A 25,229-nucleotide genomic window follows, 5' to 3' on the forward strand; every position below is an offset into this window, starting at 1 on the left:
GAGGATGCTCTATATAACATACAACAGTGGGAATACACGCGACTTCACCATAGGCGGAAGTAACGCAGCTCTAATGCTGCAAAAACACACAAAATAAACAGGTGTAAAATGTGAAAGAGCTGCTGTGTGATTGTGTACAAATAGATTTAACAAAAATCAGAGCTCTCTCTCTTTTTGCAGGCTGCTGAAAGATAAAGAAGAAAATGGAGGGAGAAAAAATGTTTATAAAAGTTTAATAAGAAAAGGAACATTTTAGTTAATGGGTGATTTTATATTTTCATCAAATCTTTACAAATGTGGCAGATCACAGAATCCAGGGACACATGTCCACCCGGGGGCATTTTGAGTTATTGACGGATTCAGAAAGTACAGTTTCTAAGCTTTCCAATGATGCCTTCCATGTGGAGATCTGACAATATTTGAAGAATGTGTGGCCTTTTGAAAGTGTATACCTCTTAAAACAGGAAAGGGAGAAAATCGCCCTCAAAGTTTTCCATCTCAGCTACTCTGGGTGTAGGGCGGGCACATAATGCTGCTCATTTGCATGACATTAAGGAAAGCCCGACCCTCTACGAGCTAGCACGATAGTACTTTCATGCAAACAAAGATCACCACGTCAATTTTCCTTCCATGCAAAGTATGCCCAACACAATTATGAAGTACAAAAATAAGTCCTAAAGTATACTTTAACACTTTGTGGTTGAAAAATTACTCACACCGTCAGAAAGAAAGATAGCACGATGATAACACAACTAACACAACGCTAGTTTCATGTAAAGCCTCGGTCACAACCGGCCGTACGGTACGCGCTCCTACGGCCGGTCTACACGCAAAAAACGCAAGAAACACACGGAGAGCGCGCATGAAACGCACGAGAGCGCGCGTGTGAAAAGCACAAGAGCGCGAGTGTGATGTGCTGATTTTCGAGCCGCAGACCGGCCGCAGAGGTTCTTTGTCATGTCAAACAAACTCTACGGGCGCTTACGTTTTTTTCAGGTTGCAAGACAAACTTACGGCCAACGCGCGTCTTTCTCCACGAACAAAAAAAAAACGCAGCGATTTGGGAAACGCCAAAAATCACATGGCCAAAAAATCGTACGTCCGGTTGTGACCTAGGCTTAACCAAACCACAACACTCTCCGTTACATGCAAAAATAACCACACAGCCTTAGATTAATAAACTCACCCCATCAGAAAGAGAAACGGCGCCTTGCACACACCAATGCCTCCGATGGAATAATGTAGTCCTAGAACGGTCCGTGTATCATCCGATCATTCAAGTATTCCATTCAATCTGGAAAACGAGGTTGCGTTTTTTTTGCTAGAAATGGTGATCTCCGATGTAAATACCGTGTGTCTGTTTGCTTCGCGGTGTTTCAGCTCCTTTTGCGCTCTGTTTAGCTTCCTCATTCCATAGTGAAATCACACGCCTGTATGCAGTTAAGTAGCCACAAGCTCAGCTCGCATCATACAGCTGATTCGCGGAAAAAAAAACAACAAAAGACTTAAATCATCATGTGAATGGCCCATATGGTAATTTACCCACACCCCCCAGCAGGCTACAGTCCTGACAAAAACGAGACAGTTTGCAACAAAAAATGTATGCTTTTCCAACAAAACAATTTATTATCTGAAATACTGATTGCATTCTTCAAGAGCTCAACTTGCACATGATGGAAAAAAACAAAAATCACAAATTTCGAAAAAAAATGCTTCTTTTGCGATTATCTCGGATTCATTTCGGCCGACATGTGTCCCTGGATCCGGTGAGGGGTCACAAATGTGGGTAAATAATTACTATTGGTTATTAAGAAAATGAAACAAAAGGTTTTTTTTTTTAATTATGATGAGTATTATGAATATTTGAAATATTTAATTAACAAAATGAATATTTATCTTGATAAAGAATAGGAAAATAAATTATTTTTTGGGGGGGGAATAAATCTTCCTCGTTTATTTTTTCAAAAATATTGTCGGAAAATCGGATCACGAATCGGGTGAATCGTTCCGTGCCTAATTGTGAAGTTCCAGAATTAGTTGATTCTAGATGATCTGTGTGCAATTGAAGTGTTGCGTGACGTGTCTGTAAATAGAGCTGTTTATTAGAGAAGGTGTGAAACCTACAGCATCACAAGGCTCAAGGAGAGGTCAGGTCGAGTCTCGGGTAATGTATCCATCAGCCGGTTCAAGACAGGATGAGTTCGAAAGAAAAAAAAAAGCGAGATGACAAGAGGAGTGACTCTGAACATGATGCTACCACCCCCGTGCTTCACAGTGTGGACGGAGAACCAGACAACCGTTTCCATGAGTAGATACTTTGCAACAATTTTCTTCACGTCTTCTTTCTTTCACTCTCTCACGATTGTTCTTCAATGCAAATATTTAATTTGATGTCATTTTTTTTTTTCTTCTTGAATTGTTATTTGAGTGTGGAAGGTTTATATTGTACGTCATATACGCTCATTTGTATGAATGGCGCCAATAATTTTGCTTCGTAAAAAGTCGGTACTTAAAATTCAGTGATTAATGTCAGGAATTATGACTATGAGCATGTTTAATGATTTTGCTGTCAGATTAAGTGTGACGGAATCTTCTCTCTTTCTCTCTCTCCCTCTGTGTGTGTGTGTGTGTGTGTGTGTGTGTGTGTGTGTGTGCGTGCGTAGTTAAACCGACTGTCATCGACGTCGATATCTTCGTTAACAGCATCGGACCCGTCTCATCAATAAATATGGTAAGTGAAATGGATTTCCATCATCTACAGCTCCGGAGCCTCATTCAGAACAGTTTTAAAGTGCATATCCTGGACCAAATTCTTTTTTTTTTTTATATGAAAGTATGTCCCTTTACACACTCATCCAGAAGGGTAATTTTGCACAAGGCCATCTGTCTACAACAGAAAAAAATAAAATAACAAAACGCGTCTGGAAAAATCCCAAGCGAGTCTGGAGCCAGATTCGTGACGTCACCTGCGGAAGCGCCAGCAGGCTGCGCGAGCTTTGCACGGTTTCAGTGCACAGCCTGTGTAGACCAAGCGCTCCCATTTCTCTCTCATTGTCCGGCCTTTTGGGAAACGATGAGTTCTAATCCCATCATGATTGGTGTTGCTACACCCTCCTACGATACATCTGTTAACCACTTTAATAATTACACGATAACGTTGAAAAAATTTGCAGAAAACCACCAGGTCGTTTTCTCATAAACAAACCAGCGCTGACGTAGGATTCAGAAGGAGGCGTCCCGCACGCGACGTCACGAAAATCAATGTTTCCCGGGAAATCCAAATGCCAAGTTTGTTCAGAGGCGGACCAATTCGCCTCAAACGTCTCGATTTCAACTGAATTTTTCGGGTATTGCGCAAGGTAAAAAAATTGCAGAGAATGCAAAATGTTACAGATATTTGACCAAAGTTTAATATAAAATAGGAGAATTACATTGATCTTGCTCCTGAATTTACCCGTGATACGCACTTTAAAGCTGTGTGTGTGTGTGTGTGTGTGTCACTGGCGGCTCGTTAATAGGGGCGATTTGGGCGACGCACTCCCAAACAGGGAGGGAGATTTTTTTTTTAATCTACTCCTACTACCACGGCAACAGTAATGTCATTGTCCAATCAGGCTAAGGTCGCACCTGGTGTAGCCACGCCCTTTTGGGGCGATTTCTGTCAGGTTCAGATTTGCCCCAAAATCTCCCATTGACACTAATGGTACGTACGTTTTTTTTTCGAAAATCTGCTCCCAATGCATTTTCTATTAGGTTTTATGTGCTCGCACAAGCAGCGTGCTTACGTCATACGCCTGTTGCGCCGCGCAAGTGTTGCCAGATTGGACGGTTTTAAGTGCATTTTGGCGGGTTTTGAACATAATTTTGGTCTGGAAAACGCAACTTGCGCGGGAAATGTGTGAACATTCTATGAAGATGGTGGCGAGTGTTGAGTGCAACAATACGATAGCGTCTCTGAAAGAAGTTCCCTTTAATCGTCGTACCAATGAGGAGAAAACGGCAATCAAACAGCTAGGACCTCCTAGACCGAATTTAAACATCAAGCAAGTGTCTACGAAGGGGGAGAAGACCTACTCAAGAGGTTTTAACAAGAACTGGTACCACCGGAAAACTTGGCGAGCTGGCTGTGATGTAGTCAATGCTCGTTTTTGCTCCCCTTGCGTTCTCTTCCACCCTGGAAGTAGCACAGCAGACTGTACAGTGATATCTGATATTTGAATTTACTAGGCAAAAGTTGTGTGTGTGTGTGTGTGTGTGTGTGTGTGTGTGTGTGTGTGTTTTACCAATGGCAGTTTAACATTGCCATGTTTTTGTTTTACCAATGGCAGTTTAACATTGCCATGCTTGGAATATTTCAGTAGCCTCAAGTTCTCTCTGACTTGGTGTAAATTAAGCATATTTTCAGTTTTTATATATTGTACAGTATGTGTTCAATGGAGCCAGCAGCACCTTTTTTCCAACTTGTTAAGCCAAGTTGCACTGACTACAAAACCTTGTGTAACCTTGTGTGTGTATAGCTAAATAACTAAAGCCGTTTGTGTTCATCGGCATGCTTGTAATACTTTAAATTTCCTTTTAAGGCATGGCCTTCTGGAGGAATTCTTGGGGAAAAAAACTGCAGAATTTATTTAGAATTATTTGTTGTTAAAATGGTGCAATTCCATATAAAAAAAACCCCACATAATTAAGCTGCACACGTTTGTTTGATGGTTATGCTTTTCTTCATCTTTTTCAAAACTTAAATAAGCACTTGTTTTGGATTTATATCCTGCCACTTTAATTGCATTCTTTAGAATTGAAGAAATTAGAATATGTTTATAATTAAGAATTTGTGTCTACTTATTATAGAATACTGGAAAAATATGAGAAAATAAATGAGTAATGTAATATTAATTGATTGTGATGCCAAATGTTTTGCTTTGAAGGCTTCACAATGAATCTTCCTTAGTTTTAGCCTGGCAAGCCAGACTAAATGTGAATATTTGCCACTCGTAGGCAAAAATATTTTTGGCCGCTAGGCGGGTGGGTCTAGTTTACTAGGCTACCTTAGTTTGCCACCTTTAACTTGTTTAGTGTTGCCACCTAGTGGAGAGAAGAGATATTGTCTGTATTGATATCTGAATAGTTCAGCCAATTGATTTGCTACCTAGGTCAATTTACTTCAGTCCTGTGGACATTTACGGTCCGTGTAGACATAACGGGGGAAAATTGCCCCCCCTGAAAAAAAATTCAGGAGCCGCCACTGGTGTGTGTGTGTGTGTGTGTGTGTGTGTGTGTGTGTGTGTGTGTGTGTGAAATTGTTCCTGTGAGGGATGAGGTCATGGCGTAACTTCAGTGGTGATTGCTGTGAGGTGCTCAGAGCCTGACCTGAGGGAAAACACTGGACAATTTGACAGAAATAAAGTAATAAAGTAAGGCTGTTGTTGACGCTGTGGGAAACCGCTGAAGAACTCGCACGGAAAAAATCTGCACTGACCCTGACATGACGTGACCATGTTTTAGAGGTCAGGGTTCAAACACGATGGAATGATTTGATATATCTGGTGGATAAATGACTCACTTCTGAATCAGAACTCATTAAATAAAGAGACCAAGTGAACTGAGAGAGAGATACGAGAGAGAGAGAGACGAGAAAGAGAGATACGAGAGAGAGATAGAAGAGAGTGATATGAGAGAGATATGAGAGAGATAGAAGAGAAATATAAGAGAGAGAGAGATAAGAGAGATACAAGAGAGATAGAGAGATATAAGAGAGAGAGATATGAGAGAGAGATAAGAGAGATACAAGAGATATAAGAGAGAGATATATACAAGAGAGATAGAGAGAGATAAGAGAGAGAGAGATAAGAGAGATACAAGATATATATATATATATATATATATATATATATATATATATATATATATATATATATATATATAATATAAGAGGGAGATGAGAGAGAGATACAAGAGATAGAGAGAGATACAAGAGATATATATATATAAGAGAGCCCTGTGATGACCTGGCGACTTGTCCAGGGTGTACCCTGCCTTTCGCCCGTAGTCAGCTGGGATAGGCTCCAGCTTGCCTGAGACCCTGTAGAAGGATAAAGCGGCTAGAGATAATGAGAATGGGATATATATAAGAGAGATAGAGAGAGATATAAGAGAGATACAAGAGAGATACAAGAGAGATAGAGATACAAGATATATATATATATATATATATATATATATATATATATATATATATATATAAGAGAGAGAGAGATACAAGAGATAGAGATAAGAGAGAGAGATACAAGAGAGATAGAGAGAGATATATATATATATAAGAGAGAGATACAAGAGAGATTATATATATATATATATATATATATATATATATATATATATATATATATATATATATATATATATAAAAGAGAGAGATATGAGAGAGAGATACAAGAGAGATAGAGATACAAGAGAGAGATATATAAGAGAGAGAGATAAGATATATATATATATATATATATATATATATATATATATATATATATAAGAGAGAGATAAGAGAGAGATAAGAGAGATAGAGAGAGATATAAGAGAGAGAGATACAAGAGATAGAGAGAGATATATATATATAAGAGAGAGATACAAGAGAGATGATATATATATATATATATATATAAAGAGAGAGATATGAGAGAGAGATACAAGAGAGATAGAGATACAAGAGAGAGATATATAAGAGAGAGAGATAAGATATATATATATATATATATATATATATATATATATATATATATATATATATATAAGAGAGATAAGAGAGAGATAAGAGAGATAGAGAGAGAGATACAAGAGAGATAGAGATATAAGAGAGATATATATAAAAGAGAGATATAAGAGAGAGATAAGAGAGAGAGATACAAGAGAGATAGAGAGATATATAAGAGAGAGATACAAGAGAGATAGAGAGAGATATAAGAGAGAGAGATACAAGAGAGATAGAGAGAGATATATATATATATAAGAGAGAGATACAAGAGAGATGATATATATATATATAAGAGAGAGATATGAGAGAGAGATACAAGAGAGATAGAGATACAAGAGAGAGATATATAAGAGAGAGAGATAAGATATATATATATATATATATAAGAGAGAGATACAAGAGAGATAGAGAGATATATAAGAGAGAGATACAAGAGAGATAGAGAGAGATATAAGAGAGAGAGATAGAGAGAGAGATGCGAGAGAGAGAGATGCGAGAGAGATAGTTTTGATGGCAGGATGGATGAGCTCCTACGCCCTCGACCTTCTGGTTATTATTATAGACTCCATTATTCTTTAACCCTGAAGAAGCTCCTCAGCTTCATAACTCTGTTATTCCCGCTTTACCTTTTCCACTTGTTCGTGTTTATATTGTTGGACCTGGGGTGGTTTTTTGTCCAGTTCTCTGATCTTGTAATTCCCACATGGAAGAACCTTCTCATGAGCTCCATGACGTCATTTCAACCCAGCGCAGGATATGATCCGTACTCGTGCACCAGTCTGAAAGTTTACGACGTGATCCCTCTGATTAAAAGCGTGTGTGCTGGATATAACTCAGGATGCAGCTTTTGTAACATTTTTGCATCGTTAAAATTCCAACATGTCAGAATTTCGGAAATTACAAGCTCCAGTTCGGGAAGAAATATTTGAACGCATGGTTCAGTTGGATTTTTTTTTTTTTGCTTGGAAAAGCGTGCAGAAATTCAGGTCCCTGATTTACCTGATCCGATGTCATTAAAACTACAACATCATGGCGTCGTCCATCATGACTGGTACGACAGCGAGATTACAAACACGATTTAATTTACCACTGTATGCAATACGTTCGCATTCTTAAGATACTCATGAAGTCACCAATGATGCAGTTTTTCAAAGATGTGATAACTGAAATCATTGATATTCGTCTCCGAGTGCTAAGTGTGAAGATTTTCGGAAGTCAGAAGTTTTTCCCACTCAGAAGTTTCTAAAGCAAATTATTTCTGCTGTATTGAATCACAAGACTAGTTGCTTCTTATTTCTGGGATTGTGATACGGATCATGATCATATTCCCCCAATCTTTAACCCGATCAGACCACGAGACCCCGATGATCATGTGATCAAGGCGTACCTGCTGTTCCAAAGTCCAGACTATTGATGCAGATTTCTCTGTGATGCTCTGAGACGTTGGACCAGTTCACCTCCAGGCATTACATCATCAGATTCTGGAGCCAGTTTTAAGTCGAGTTTAAAAAACACACTTTTATCCTTCGGCATTTGTCGATGTTCTCGGGTCTTTATTGGTTTCTTTATGTCTTGACAATTATATTTATTCATTCTCTCATAGTTTTTAGGTCTTATCTTTTTATATCGTATAGATTTGTTTTTTTGTCTTTTCCTTTTATTTGAATAAAATCTAAAGATATTTGTGATTTGTAGGTTTATTATTTTGTTTCTTAATATTTTATTTATTTTTTTTCTGAAAAGCTTTATTTTTATTTTACTTTAATTATCTTTTATGTTAAATTTTATTTACTTTACTTATTTTTTATATTCTATTATACTTTACTTATATTTAATTTTATATCACATATTTTATTTAATATTATTTTATTTTGCATAACTTTTATTTTATATTTTATTTACTTATTTGTTATATTTTATTTACTTATTTTATAATAAGTAAATAAACTGGCCAGCCTGCAGTCCAGATCTTTCACCCATAGAAAACATTTGGCGCATCATAAAACGGAAGATACGACAAAAAAGACCTAAGACAGTTGAGCAACTAGAATCCTACATTAGACAAGAATGGGTTAACATTCCTATCCCTAAACTTGAGCAACTTGTCTCCTCAGTCCCCAGACGTTTACAGACTGTTGTAAAGAGAAAAGGGGATGTCTCACAGTGGGAAACATGGCCTTGTCCCAACTTTTTTGAGATGTGTTGTTGTCATGAAATTTAAAATCACCTAATTTTTCTCTTTAAATGATACATTTTCTCAGTTTAAACATTTGATATGTCATCTATGTTCTATTCTGAATAAAATATGGAATTTTGAAACTTCCACATCATTGCATTCCGTTTTTATTTACAATTTGTACTTTGTCCCAACTTTTTTGGAATCGGGGTTGTATTTATGTATTTATTTATTTTTGTTAAAACAACAACAACAACCGTTTCCTTATGGGGACCATCCATATGTCCCCACAAGGTCAAAATTGTCAGATTTTACTGTCTTTATGGGGACATCAGTAGTATTTTAACACACACACACACACACACACACACACACACACACACACACACACACACACACACGTAAATTAATTGTGAAATTTAGATTGTTTTTTTGTGATCCAGTCATCTTAATTTAATTAAAACTTCATTGAAATAACAATCATTTATTTATTAAATAATAAATAAATTAACTTATAAAACATTTATAAATGTGTAATTTATAAATGAACTGTGCTTATTCATTCATTCATTCATTTAGTTGCTCATCTCTCAATCTATCTGTTTGTTTGTTTGTTTGTTTGTTTGTTTGTTTGTTTGGTTGGTTGGTTGGTTGGTTGGTTGGTTGTTTGTTTGGTTGGTTGGTTGTTTGCTGTTTCTTTGTATGTGTTTGTGTCTTCGTCTGCTTTGTTTGACAATTCATTCGTTCTGTATCCATTAAATCATTATTAATTTAGTCTTTCATTCTTTGAATCATTTGTTTGTTTGTTTACTGTGTGTGTGTGGAGGGGAAGCTGTTGAATAAATTGCAGGAAAAAAAGCCAAAAAACCAAAGACCTTTATTTCAGCTCTTCAAAGCCACTGAGATTCACAGACGTGTACATAAATGATGTGTTTTAACTGTGTCAGCCTGTGTGTGTGTGTGTGTGTGTGTGTGTGTGTGTGTGTGTGTGTGTGTGTGTGTGTGTGTGTGTGTGTGATGCAGTCTCTCTGGCAGGATTTTATCGTACGTCTTTCTGATGGAGAATTCTCCTTTGTCCCTGACTCATATAAACTTTATTTATATTTTTAATGTCGCTCAGTTTTGCTGAATTTAACTGACTGTAAATAAATAAACAGTGTTTGTCACATTGTGGACGTGTGAGCCGTCGGGACACTGAGACTCATCATCATAGATCAGAACGTTTCGATAAGTTTCAGTGCTGGACGTAAACAGGGGAGTTGAGTTGATTAACCTGCTGGTGGTTCCTGCAGAGATCCCTCTGGGAATGTTCGGAATTCTGTAGGCCATAAAAACACTGTATACGAACTTCACCGAGCTCCATCCATCCATCCATCCATCCATCCATCCATCCATCCAGTGTCATCTAATACTTTAAATACATCTAATCTCCACTCTTCCTTCCACATATGGTACACTACCGTTCAAAAGTTTGGGGTCACTTTGAAATGTCCTTATTTTTGAAAGAAAAGCACTGTTCTTTTCAACGAAGATCACTTTAAACTAATCAGAAATCCACTCTATACATTGCTAATGTGGTAAATGACTATTCTAGCTGCAAATGTCTGGTTTTTGGTGCAATATCTCCATAGGTGTATAGAGGCCCATTTCCAGCAACTCTCACTCCAGTGTTCTAATGGTACAATGTGTTTGCTCATTGCCTCAGAAGGCTAATGGATGATTAGAAAACCCTTGTACAATCATGTTAGCACAGCTGAAAACAGTTGAGCTCTTTAGAGAAGCTATAAAACTGACCTTCCTTTGAGCAGATTGAGTTTGTGGAGCATCACATTTGTGGGGTCGATTAAATGCTCAAAAGGGCCAGAAAAATGTCTCGACTATATTTTCTATTCATTTTACAACTTATGGTGGGAAATAAAAGTGTGACTTTTCATGGAAAACACAAAATTGTCTGGGTGACCCCAAACTTTTGAACGGTAGTGTAGATCATTATAACTGTAACCATATAATAACATTATCAGGTTCTATAGAGAACCTGTTATCAGTGGGCTGGATCCAAATCAGACCCCAGACACCAGAATCACTATATTATAGGATTTCTGTGTGCACAGCAACCTTCTTCGTTTTCTTCTCGTTCTTCTTCTTCTTTAGGGCCTGAACACTGAGCTGCAAGGCCCTATTTTTTTTCCTAAGGAATCATCTTCTTCTTATTGTTGTTGTTATTCTTCTTCTTTTTCTTCAACACTTGGCCATTTTTGGGGTGGTTCCCAGGGGCGAAAACTCACAAACTTTGGCGCACCCATCAATCCTGGCCAATGCTACTCAGGGATAGAGGTTTGGCCCTGGGTGTGTCTGGGGGACTCCATAGCGCCCCCACACATCATTGAGACTTTTGTATATAGTTTCACGTATCCATGTCACATTTGGTAGGTGTGTGGTGAGCCCCAAGACGAACAAAATTGTAATATACATTGTATTAGCCACACTCAACAGGAAGTGAGTTATTTTTGGTTTTGTGCGTTTTGACACATCACATTTTGACGTTCTGCTCCGAGGCGGTTTCTTGGATTCATGCCAGATTTGGTCTACCGGAGGTGCTCAGGCCCTTTCTCACTGCTTGTGGCTATATTCTTCTTCTTCTTTGTAGTTTTATGGCAGTCGGTATTACATTACTGCCTTCTTCTGGAACTAAACTGTAACTATCTTGAAAAGGAAAACGAAGCTGATTTTACCTGCATTTCTATTTTGTTTTAGTTGATGTTGCATTGCCTCTTGAAGGTTTTTTTTAGCTTTCTGGGTTTTGCCTTTTTTTTTTTTAATTGTGATTTTTATGTGTATTTCAGTTTAATGAAAACGTTTTCACTGATAGTTTTAGTTTCAGTCTTAGTTCTCCTTCACTACATTAGCCCTGGTTGACGACATGTTGACCTGTTTCTCAGTGTGTGTTACTTGAGCTGGGTTTACTGAGGTTCGTTTCTCAAGGTTGTTTTTCTCCACCTGTGTTTCCTGAGGTCTGTTTCTCAAAGCGTTTCTCGACCTCTCTTTCTCGGTGTGTGTTTCTCGAGTTCAACACCAAATTCAAGGGTCCGTTCTTCTCGAGTACTTTTCCTTGTCAACCTTCTCCACCTTTAAATGATGGAGTCGAGCAATTCCCAAAACAATCGCAGTGATAACTGGACGAAAGAAGTTCTTACCCTTATCCAGTTGTGGGCAGATGCACATACCCAGCTGGATTTTGAGAAATCAGGCTGCAATGAGCCGATTTACCTTACTGCTGAATCACCGAGCATTTAAACAGAAATGAGCAGCAAGAGGACAATAAAGCACGTTTAAAACAAGCTTCCGATCACTGATTTGCACAAGCACACTTTTGTGTTTACCTTTCCAACCTCCGGTCTGCCACCGATAGAGCCTGAGCATGTAAACATGAAGGAAAGTGGGAGCAACTTGTAAAAGCAGCTTAACACACTGTTTGATAGCATTATTTATACTAATAACTGTTCATTATTTCAACTAATATTCATCTGTATGAACATCACTTCACAATGAAAACTAATTCAAAATGAGTAAAAATACAACATAATTCACAGAGCGTTTTGATCCATACCGTATCTCCAGTGGGAACACCGTATGAAAACAGCTACAGCCACTAAATCTCATGTTTACTTGAAACACCTTTGGTGGAGTAGGTTACGGTTATGCTTTCGCCTCCATTTGTTTGATAGTTTGTTTGTTTGTCTGTTCCTAATGTAACTGAAAAAGTAGTAAATGGATTTGGATGAAATTTGGTGGAAAGGTGGGACATGGGCCAAGGAACAATTGATTAGATTTTTATGCAAATCCGGATATGTATGTGGATCCAGGATTTTTTTTTTTTGTCTTTTCCCAACATAACTCAAAAAGTAGGGAAGAGATTTGGTTTAAATTTGGTGGACGGCTTTAGTATTGACTACTTTCACATTACCCATAATCAGGCCCGCCGACAGGGGGGGGCAAACGGGTATGTTGTCCCGGGCCCAGGAATGGGGAGGGCCCAGAACTGGGCTCTCATGAAGTTGCGATTAAATTATTTTATCTCATCTCATCTCATTATCTGTAGCCGCTTTATCCTGTTCTTCAGGGTCGCAGGCAAGCTGGAGCCTATCCCAGCTGACTACGGGCGAAAGGCGGGGTACACCCTGGACAAGTCGCCAGGTCATCACAGGGCTGACACATAGACACAGACAACCATTCACACTCACATTCACACCTACGCTCAATTTAGAGTCACCAGTTAACCTAACCTGCATGTCTTTGGACTGTGGGGGAAACCGGAGCACCCGGAGGAAACCCACGCGGACACAGGGAGAACATGCAAACTCCGCACAGAAAGGCCCTCGCCGGCCACGGGGCTCGAACCCGGACCTTCTTGCTGTGAGGCGACAGTGCTAACCACTACACCACCGTGCCGCCTAAATTATTTTATTTCATTTCAAAATGTGTTGATTTGGGGGAGAAATGTGCTATATTTGCATTCAATAAATTATTTCTAGATCTTTTGCCTTTATTGTCTTTGAAAAAGGCGTCAAGAACCCCCTACCACCCCTAATGCAAAAATGGCTTGGTCTGACTCTTTGATTAAGGGGAAAAAAACGACATCGTTCGATCATAGCGCTTCGACAATCAGCGTGCGTGCCACTTGTCAACATGCACAAGTCAGGAGCACAGAAAAGAAAAGAAAAGAGAAAAAGAGAGGAAGAAACCAAGAGACTCAGGGGCTCACTGCATAAATATTTTAAAAAAGATTGGGATGATGCAGCAGGTACTAGCAAAGGCAGTGGGGCAGCTGAGCCAGGTAAGACACAGCCAACTTTTTCCCGCCCCGTAAAGTAACCCCAACCAAGGCACGCGCCGCACGCAATTCATGTTACAAACGAGGGGAGAGCAAGTCACACTGAACACCATATCAAACGCACAGGGCATTGAATCATTTCATAACCACAACGGCTTAATAACATTGTGTTTCATACACTCTAAAAAATGACACATTGTCTGAACTTAAACAATTGAGGTAACAATTTGCATCGGTCTTTTTAAGTATTCCCAACAAAGCAATTATTCAGTTCCGCTGACTCTTTTTTTAAAGTATGCTAAACTTAATTTCAGTTGACTTCTAAAAGCTTAGGTAGGTTGCACGAACGTAATTTTCCAAGTGCCAACTCAATTTGTTAAGTACACTAAACCTAATATCAGGTGTCTGATATCAGGTGTTACCATATGGTACATTTTAAATTGGATTAAATGATATTAAATCGAGTTTGTTAGAATTACTCGAAACAATAATGCAAATTGTTACCTCAATTGTTTAAGTTCAGACAATGTGTCATTTTTTAGAGTGTATATCTGATTGAAGCTAAGAATATTCACATTAACCCGCAATCATATCCCGCCGTTTCTCGAGCGGTGTGTTCTTCTCTGCTTTTCACACTGGACAGTACGCACGCACAGTATACTATGTTCGCCCCCAGCCCTGCCCGAAATCCCCCGTCCATCGCTGCTCCTTCAAGAGCACCCCAATCGCGTGATTATAGTAAACGATCCACGAGTTTAGGACGCATTGCGGGGGCTGTCGCATGCAGGCTTGGGGCGTAACGGAATACATTTAATGGCGTTCGGTTAAAGGATGCAAAATAACAGTAACCGCTTATTCCGTTACAGTGCAGGGGGGAAAGATTCAGTGAAATTGGGGATTACTTCACAGGATCACAATGTGTGTGAGGTTGCTGGTTTTGGGCTTTTTTTTTTTTGTTAAAATGTTAAAACTGTAAAAATGTTGAAATGCTAAAATGAAATGGTTGTTGGAGGCGTTGTGGCTCAGGTGGCTAAGGCGCCATACCATAAATCCGGGGACCCGGGTTCGATTCCGACCTGAGGTCATTTCCCGATCCTTCCCTGTCTCTCTCTCCTGCTCATTTCCTGTCCTGTCTCTACATTGTCCTATCCAATAAAGGTGAAAAAAGCCCAAAAAATATCTTTTAAAAAAAAATGAAATGGTTGTTGACCGGTTGAATGGTTTTTGAATACCTGTTATTTAAGGGTTGGAGTGAGTAGAGACTGGGATAAGAGAGGTGGGTGGGTGGGTGTGTGCGTGGGTTGGCCCGGGGGGGCCCATTCAGAGCATTTTGTCCCGGGCCCAGCCAAAGCTGTCAGCGGCCCTGCCCATAATGCTTTGCACCTTGGGGGGTAACCAAAATATAAACAAACTAAAACAACATGGCGTCGCACACTGACCGTAATCTTTCAAATTTACATCTCCGTAAAACCTTCAAAGAAGTGTCAAAACTAACTAAACCAAAGCTTAAAGAAATCTGCAAAGCCTTTTCCGTGGACTTTGAGAAATCAATCAGTAAAAAAAAAAAGCACTTGTAAATACAGTGGCGCTTGAAAGTTTGTGAACCCTTTAGAATTTTCTATATTTCTGCATAAATATGACCTAAAACATCATCAGATTTTCACACAAGTCCTAAAAGTAGATAAAGAGAACCCAGTTAAACAAACGAGACAAAAATATTATACTTGCTCATTTATTTATTGAGGAAAATGATCCAGTATTACATATTGGGCGCTTCTAGAATGGGCACTGTGTGAGACGGCTGCCTCTCCAGTAGCTCTGTAGTTTTTAGCTGTTTAAACCTCTTTTTTTCCACCGTTTTTTTTTTACTTTTCTGCTCTTCTTACGAAGACATAGTGTGTTTTACTATATAACATGGATATATTTAACTTTAACATGCAACCAGGAGCCAGTTTTCTCACTTATTCGAGAGAGGAACTGCTGGCCCTGAAAACAATGGGACGAGCCGGGATACAACACCCCATCCCGGCAGAGCTGAGGAGGAAACCCAGGGGCTGCAAGGCTGGAGCTAAGCTAAAGGCTAGGCTAGCGGACAACCGGCAGCATTACAAACCATCCATTCCCTCCGTTATCATGCGGAATGTGAACTCGCTGCCGAATAATGTCGACGAGCTTTCCGCTCTGAACAACCAGCGGATTTATCGGGAGAGCAGCTTATTTATCTTTATGGAGACATGGCTAACACACCTTGTACTGGATGCTAACGTGGACCTGCGGGGATTCACTGCTGTGAAAGCCGACAGAGACACTAACACATGCGGGAAAAGCAAAGGTGGGGGACTCATCATTTATGTGAACAACCACTGGTGTAACCCGGGACATATCTCCATAAAGACAATTTTATGTTGCCTGGACTTGGAGCTGCTAGCCATTAGCCTGCGGCCATATTATCTGCCGAGGGAGTTCAGTCACGTGATCACCATCTGTGTTTACATCCCTCCGAGGGCAGACGCAGCCGCTGCATGTGAGAGGATTCACTCTGTCACAGCAAGGCTGCAGACACAGCACCCTGAGGCATTTATCATCATTTCTGGGGACTTTAATCACACTACTTTGGACTCTACTTTGGCTGCTTTTTACCAGGCTGTGGATTGTCCAACAAGGAACAACAGGACAATTGACTTGCTGTATGCTAATGTGAGGGATGCATACAGAGTCACACCCCTCCCCCCACTAGGGAAGTCTGACCACAACCTGGTTCTTCTACAGCCGAAGTACACCCCCCTGGTTCAAAGGCAGCCTGCAACAACTAGCTCCATCAGAAGGTGGTCCCCTGAAATGGAAGATGCCCTCAGAGACTGCTATGACATCACGGACTGGGATGTGCTGCTTAGCCCACACTGTGAGGACATAGAGGGGCTGACAGACTGTCTTACAGATTACCTCAACTTCTGTGCAGACGTGGGCTCCCCCGCTAATACTGTACGGTGTTACCCTAATAACAAGCCATGGGTAACACAGGAAGTCAAAGCTGTCCTCAACAGGAAGAAGGCCACCTTCAGGAGCAGGGATAGGGAGGCGATGAAAGCAGCACAGCAGGAGGTAAAACGCTGCATGAGGGAAGCTAAGGACAGCTACAGGAGAAAGGTGGAGCAGAAGCTGAAGGAGAACAGCATGAGAGAGGTCTGGGAAGGTGTGAAAACCATCACAGGCCACAATACAAAGACCAGAGTCATTGAGGTGACAGTGGAGAGGGTGAACGAGTTTTATGACTTTTTCAGTTGGTTCAACCAGCCCACGTCCCCCCCACCCTCTCCCTCACTGCAGCCATCTCTCTTTCTTCCCTCAACACACCTCCCCCCAGTCATCACAGCAGCCCCCTCCTCCCCCTCCTCAACACAGACTCCTCTATGCATTACTGCAGACCAGGTCAGAGGTCAACTGAGGAAGCTTCACCCCAGGAAAGCAGCAGGCCTGGACAAGGTGTGTCCCCAACTCCTGAAGACCTGTGCTGCTGAACTGGGTGAACCACTCCAACGCATCTTCAACCTCAGCCTGCAGCTGGGGAGAGTGCCAACCCTCTGGAAGACATCATGTATCGTTCCAGTTCCCAAAAAGAATCGGCCCAGCAAGCTGAATGACTTCCGACCGGTGGCGCTCACTTCACATCTGATGAAGACATTGGAGCGGCTCTTCCTCAGACCCCAGGTACAACATGCCCAGGACTGTCTGCAGTTTGCGTACCGGGCAGGTGTTGGTGTGGAAGACGCCATCCTCTACCTGCTACACCGAGCCCACTCGCATCTGGATAAGGGAAATGGCACAGTGAGGATCCTCTTCTTGGACTTCTCAAGTGCCTTCAACACCATCCAGCCCCTATTGCTTCAGGACAAACTGAACAGGATGCAAGTGGACCCCTGCCTGGTCACCTGGATCTCCAGCTACCTCACTGACAGGCCGCAGTACATCAGACTGAAGGACATCACGTCTGGCACTGTAATTAGCAGCACCGGAGCACCCCAGGGCACGGTGCTGGCCCCTCTTCTCTTCACCCTGTACACCGCAGACTTCTGCTACAACTCAGAGCTGTGTCACATTCAGAAGTTTGCCGATGACACAGCCATTGTTGGGTCTATCAGTGATGACAGAGAGGAGGAGTATAGGAGCCTGGTGAGGGACTTTGCTGTGTGGTGCAACAGGAACCATCTGCAGCTCAACACCTTGAAGACCAAGGAGCTGGTTGTCCAGACCAAGGTCATGACCAGTTCTGATCGAGGGAGTCGAGGTGGAGGCTGTGGATTCCTACAAGTACCTCGGACTATGGCTGGACAGCAAGCTGGACTGGACTTGCAACACCAATCACTTATACAGGAAGGGACAGAACAGGCTATACTTCCTTAGGAGGCTGCGGTCCTTTAACATCTGCAGGAAACTCCTATGGATGTTCTATCAGTCTGTGGTCGCCAGTGTCCTGTTTTACACCGTGGTGTGCTGGGGGGGGCAGCACATCCAAGAAGGACACATCCAGGCTGGACAAACTGATCAGGCGGGCCGGCTCTGTGGTCGGCATGAAGCTGGACTCTCTGGTGACGGTGGCAGAGAAGAGATCTATGGACAAACTATTGAACATCATGGACAATGCCAGGCACCCTCTGCACACCGTCATCAGCAACCAGAGGAGCCTGTTCAGTGACAGAATGCTCCTTCCCAAGTGCAGGACGAGCAGACTCAAAAACTCCTTTTTCCCTCACGCCATCAGACTGTACAACTCCGCTGTGGGGGGGAGGAGGGGTAACAGGAGGACAGAAGATGGGAAGGAGCAGTAGCCTAGCCTGACAATAAGCAATACCGGACAATGTGCAATATAAAGTGCAATATCTCTCCTGCCGCTGGCCCCCTTTTTTTTCTTCCCCCCCCTTCCCCATATGTTATTCTTTTTATATTTGTATATGTAAATAATTTATTTTAATTTATCTAGAAGTTTTCTCTATTTATTTTCTCTGTTTATCTGTAATGATGCTGCTGGAATCTTAATTTCCCTGAGGGAACCCTCCCAAAGGGATCAATAAAGTTTTATCTCATCTAATCTATCTAATCTGTGAGTGGCAAAAGTATGTGAACCTCTAGGATTAGCAGTTAATTTGAAGGTGAAATTAGAGTCAGGTGTTTTTAATCAATGGGATGACAATCAGGTGTGAGTGGGCACCCTGTTTTATTTAAAGAACAGGGATCTATCAAAGTCTGATCTTCACAACACATGTTTGTGGAAGTGTATCATGGCACGAACAAAGGAGATTTCTGAGGACCTCAGAAAAAGCGTTGTTGATGCTCATCAGGCTGGAAAAGGTTACAAAACCATCTCTAAAGAGTTTGGACTCCACCAATCCACAGTCAGACAGATTGTGTACAAATGGAGGAAATTCAAGACCATTGTTACCCTCCCCAGGAGTGGTCGACCAACAAAGATCACTCCAAGAGCAAGGTGTGTAATAGTCGGCGAGGTCACAAAGGACCCCAGGGTAACTTCTAAGCAACTGAAGGCCTCTCTCACATTGGCTACTGTTAATGTTCATGAGTCCACCATCAGGAGAACGCTGAACAACAATGGTGTGCATGGCAGGGTTGCAAGAAGAAAACCACTCCTCTCTAAAATGAACATTGCTGCTCATCTGCAGTTTGCTAAAGATCACGTGGACAAGCCAGAAGGCTATTGGAAAAATGTTTTGTGGACAGATGAGACCAAAATAGAACATTTTGGTTTAAATGAGAAGTGTTATGTTTGGAGAAAGGAAAACACTGCATTCCAGCATAAGAACCTTATCCCATCTGTGAAACATGGTGGTGGTAGTATCATGGTTTGACCCTGTTTTGCTGCATCTGGGCCAGGATGGCTTGCCATCATTGATGGAACAATGAATTCTGAATTATACCAGCGAATTCTAAAGGAAAATGTCAGGACATCTGTCCATGAACTGAATCTCAAGAGAAGGTGGGTCATGCAGCAAGACAACGACCCTAAGCACACAAGTCACTCTACCAAAGAATGGTTAAAGAAGAATAAAGTGAATGTTTTGGAATGGCCAAGTCAAAGTCCTGACCTTAATCCAATGGAAATGTTGTGGAAGGACCTGAAGTGAGCAGTTCATGTGAGGAAACCCACCAACATCCCAGAGTTGAAGCTGTTCTGTACGGAGGAACGGGCTAAAATTCCTCCAAGCCGGTGTGCAGGACTGATCAACAGTTACCGGAAACGTTTAGTTGCAGTTATTGCTGCACAAGGGGGTCACACCAGATCCTGAAAGCAAAGGTTCACATACTTTTACCACTCACAGATATGTAATATTGGATCATTTTCCTCAATAAATAAATGACCAAGTATAATATTTTTGTCTCATTTGTTTAACTGGGTTCTCTTTATCTACTTTTAGGATACTTTTACTTTTGTAGGATACTTTTTTTTAAATTAAACAGTATGTGTTTATATTGTCTGTATGTACTCCTAGGGCTCCCTTGCAAAATAGATTTAATATCTCAATGGGATATCACCTGGTAAAATAAAGGATGAATAAAAATAAATAAATAAAATAGGACTTGTGTGAAAATCTGATGATGTTTTAGGTGATATTTATGCAGACATATAGAAAACTCTAAAGGGTTCACAAACTTTCAAGCACCACTGTATCATATTGAATGCTTCGAACATCTCTACTTCGGGTGACAGTGAGTCAGCAGCCTTCTCTGTCTGTCAACACAATTGTTCCAACAAGGTAAAAGATCGACAGAAGAGCTGCGAAAGATCGACACTGATCATAGAAGAATCCACAGTGAAATGGTTTTTGCTGCATGCTGGTTACAGCGAGAGGGCTGTAAGAAAATACAAAACACCTCATGCACGGGAACACGAGCACGGAATTCACTCCGTCAAGTCAGTACTGTAAACACAGCGGAACTGTCAGATTTATTTTTTAAGTTGATTTTGATTTCCTTCACTCTGATTTTCCTTGAGCTCATATGCTACCAGATTACGACGGTCTTTGGGCTGTTAGAGGAAGCTGTTCGGACAAAAGGGGAAGGACATGTTAGCTTACTGACACTGCATCATTTGCATTTTGTTTTGGGAGTTGATCCTTCAATAAACTCGTCCTTTTCAGTTCTTTGACTTGTTCTTTTTTTTTGGTTTTCGCACTTTTTCTGACTAAACACAAAGACAGAGGGGTTGTAGTCTTCGTGATAGTCGCTACGTTCACACTGCAAGGCTTAATGCTCAATTCCGATTTTTTTGTGAAATCCGATTTTTTTGTGAGGTCGTTCACATTAACAAATATATGCGACTTGTATGTGATCCTCAGTATGAACGAAAAGCGACCTAAAAGTGTTCCGCATGCGCATTGCAGGATACGACGACGTCACACGCAGTGAGCATGGCCAGTGTTTACGGAAGTAAAACCGCCCGGTTGCGGTATGACCCATCCAATCTAACTTGAATAGCTGCATCCCCCCAAATGGAAATCAGCTCCCTAACCTCTGCGTCCTTCCATTGAGAAGATTCAGAACCTTCACAGCCCGAAGCGTCCCTCGCATTGATGTCATGCGCAGGGGCACAGATACGTTTTTTGAACTGGGAGGGACAAAAAACTGGGGGGGACAAAGCTGCCAGCAAACCAACCCCAACCCCGATATGCCTGTCAAACTTGTTGTTAGTAACCATAGCAACCAAGCTCGAGCTCGCAACCTGTGCAGTCTGCGCAGCTCAACCAACCGAATATCAGTCTTTGTTTTATGTGAGTTGTTGCAACTATGTATACACTGCTGTGCACCTCAATAAACCGAATGGTAATTAGTCTTTTGATTTTTCCGTGAGGTTTGCCTTATGCAAAGAAAGACAGCATAGACGTTTTTTCCTCCCTATAAGTGGGGGGGACCGAACGAGGTGAATTTAAATCTGGGTGGGACGAGTCCCACCCTCTATCTGCGCCCGTGATTATGCGCCATGTTGTTGTAACTTTTTTTGAGAGACCCGCCGCCTACTTCAGCGCAGAATAGTGACGTTTGTGGCTTGTTGATGACGTGTAAGTCGGATGAATGCGACCTGGCGGTTCAGACTGAAGTCGCATATGAAAAGAGCGGATAGGGATCGGAATTAGGACCACATATCCAAACGGCCTGGGTCGGATTTGAAAAAATCGGATCTGTGTCGTTCATATTGTCAATAAAAGATCGGATACAGGTCACATATGGGCGAAAAGATCGGATTTGAGTCACTTCAGCCTGCAGTGTGAACGTAGCCTTAGACCGTCAGACTTTACTCCACCGCTGAAGTGTGCAGAACACAGTCGCGTGTTGTCCATCAGCGTAAAAGTTTGACGCCGAATTTTTTCTCACCATGCTTTTCGACAGTTAGCTCCTTTAAGTATTCTATCAAACTTTAAATCAGAAAAAGTCATTTTCCCCATGTGAATTCAAAGAAATGATTCAGGTTATTTGACTTCATAAACAAATATAGTGCCTGGTTTCCCCCCAAGGTGCAAAGCATTATGGGTAATGTGAAAATAGAGAATTATCCTCAATTCAAGTGATTTGATTTTGATGTTGACGGCATGTGGCTTGGTGGACGTATGAACTCTACTGAGTGTCCTTCTAGTTGCAAAATAATTCACTTTGTCAAGATGGAGTAATTTACGTCTCTGTTAGTTAAAGGTAAAAAGAAGACAGACAGTCTTTCAGTGTTTAGGTGTGTTTTAGTGTGAGGAAAACTAATCCTGTCTGCATAGTACTTCTTCTTCGTTGTTGTTGTTTCAGGCTTGTAGTACTTGAGTCCAACTTGTGCCCTAATTTTAAGGACTCATGACTTGACTTGGACTTGAGCACTGACGACTCGGACTCGGACTCATGCATTAACTGCATTCGAACTCGTAAATTGGAGACGGGGACTCAGGTTTTTTCTTTATTTTTTGTAACATCTCATCTCATCTCATCTCATTATCTGTAGCCGGTTTATCCTGTTCTACAGGGTCGCAGGCGAGCTGGAGCCTATCCCAGCTGACTACGGGCGAAAGGCGGGGTACACCCTGGACAAGTCGCCAGGTCATCACAGGGCTGACACATAGACACAGACAACCATTCACACTCACATTCACACCTACGGTCAATTTAGAGTCACCAGTTAACCTAACCTGCATGTCTTTGGACTGTGGGGGAAACCGGAGCACCCGGAGGAAACCCACGCGGACACGGGGAGAACATGCAAACTCCACACAGAAAGGCCCTCGCCGGCCATGGGGCTTGAACCCGGACCTTCTTGCTGTGAGGCGACAGCGCTAACCACTACACCACTGTGCCGCCTAAGATATTTATATCTACATTAATTTCTGTACTAATTTTGTGCAAGAGTGTCACACCTGTGCGCCTTGGCACGTGTATCAGACAGACTCTCGGGTGTGCTCCGGACAGTGCGCTCACCAAGCAGATTCTCACACGCGCCGTAAACGACTTGCACCTGAACAGGATTAAGGCGCAATCAGTGCGCCGATATAAAAACTGTGAAAACATACTTACTTTGTGAAGTATTGAGTTGCATTGCTGATACGTTACCGAGCCTTATTTCCTTGTTTGGTTTCCTGATCCCTGATTTCCTGTTTCTCATCTTTGATCATGCCGAGTCTACAATAGCCTGTTTGTGTCTCACTCGACCTATCACCTGTTTCACCGTTTTACGATTTTGCCTGCTGTTCTGGATTGTTTACTGTCTTCACTTGTATTAATAAACACACCTTCTGCACTTACAGCCGTCTCCGAAACATCTCCGACAGAATACTTCACACTCCCTGATAAAGAGAAGCACATTCACCTGTTCATACGCCATGTTCAGGAACAAACTAATATTAATGGCGCTGAAACAGACACCGTCACATGGTGCGGTTGGAGTCTTAGACTTGACTCGGATCAATAGTGGACTCGACTCGGATTCGACTCGAAATTTTCTTTAATGACTTGGACTTGAACACTGGGGACTCGAGACGGGACTCGGACTCGAGGTTTAGTGACTCGACGGCAACACTGTGTTCTTTTGAGCATATTGTAGCTTCGCTTTTTAATTTGCGCTAATAGCGGTAGTGCAAATTGTTACTCTCATTCAGGATATTTCTTCTTCTTCGTATTACTATTAGGTTTTTTAGGATGCTATTTCTCCCTAAGTTTTCAACCAATCATCACCAAATTTCACATGAAGAATACCGCTGGGCCGAATTACCTTGCTGTAACTTTTGGTGCTAATCTGAGTCACTGAACCAGAATTATCCATGAAAAACAGGCTTTTTTTTTCAATCACTTATAACTCTGTCAATTTTCATGATTTTTTTTTTCAATCAGTTTTTATTTTCTTCAGGGCGGCAGAACGTAACTTTTCCTGAACGTTCAAGTGACAAAGGTCAGCTCATGCAAATCACTGTGACTTTACTTGCAGCATCTGTCTAGTTTGCATCTTCTTCTTCTTCTTCTTGGCTAACTACTTTTCCATCTTCAGCACACCGCCGCCTACATCCTGAATAATGCCCGTGATCTTTTTATCTGCTTTACCACAAGAAGAAATTCACCCCCAAAACAGATTTCCTCAGTTCTCCGGAGAACTCTACTCAACTCCTGAAAGTCCCTTCAGTCTTCTCCTTATGGACAGCCTTGATGTTTGATGCAAATTATAAAACTCCTGCATAAATCCAGCTGTAATTTGCTGTTCTTGCTTCTTAATCTGCACCAGAGTTCATTTTCAAACTTTTCTTACTGCGGCTCTTCTGTGGCCGTCGTGCTGACAGACTCCAGATGTAAAAGCTGACCGAAAATCAGCACTGCACCATTTATAGCTGATACGTGCATGAAAGAATTATTTAACATCACACAGCTGGACAAAAATATTCAGCAAACAGCTGCGCAGGCAATTAAAAAAAATTTATTTATATTTTGCAGGAACAAGGCTTTAGTTCCTGTATGGATGGTTTACAGCAGAATCAAATTAAAGCTGACTTGCTGAAGTTTCAGTTTGAGTCATTAAGCAGGTCAGTGTGTGTGTGTGTGTGTGTGTGTGTGTGTGTGTACAGTGCTGAGCATAAATGAGTGCACCCCCTTTGAAAAGTAACATTTTAAACAATATCTCAATGAACACAAACAATTTCCAAAATGTTGACAAGACAAAGTTTAATATAACATCTGTTTAACTTATAACGTGAAAGTAAGGTTAATAATATAACTTAGATTACACATTTTTCAGTTTTACTCAAATTAGGGTGGTGCAAAAATAAGTACACCCCACAACAAAAACTACTACATCTAGTACTTTGTATGGTCTCCATGATTTTTAATAACAGCACCAAGTCTTCTAGGCATGGAATGAACAAGTTGGCGACATTTTGCAACATCAATCTTTTTCCATTCTTCAACAATGACCTCTTTTAGTGACTGGATGCTGGATGGAGAGTGATGCTCAA

General features: G+C 41.2%; 1 protein-coding gene across 1 annotated transcript in view; it reads left to right on the forward strand.

The window, feature by feature from the left end:
• LOC132885477 (gamma-aminobutyric acid receptor subunit gamma-3) overlaps positions 1-25,229 on the forward strand; it is a 397,526-nt gene that overhangs the window by 157,524 nt on the left and 214,773 nt on the right. Inside the window, exon 2 of the mRNA XM_060920179.1 lies at positions 2,664-2,731. Coding sequence (XP_060776162.1) covers positions 2,664-2,731 — 68 coding nt within the window. The remainder of the gene's footprint in view (positions 1-2,663; positions 2,732-25,229) is intronic.

The sequence above is a fragment of the Neoarius graeffei genome, chromosome 4 (genome assembly GCF_027579695.1).
Source record: "Neoarius graeffei isolate fNeoGra1 chromosome 4, fNeoGra1.pri, whole genome shotgun sequence".
Taxonomy (NCBI): Eukaryota; Metazoa; Chordata; class Actinopteri; order Siluriformes; family Ariidae; genus Neoarius; species Neoarius graeffei.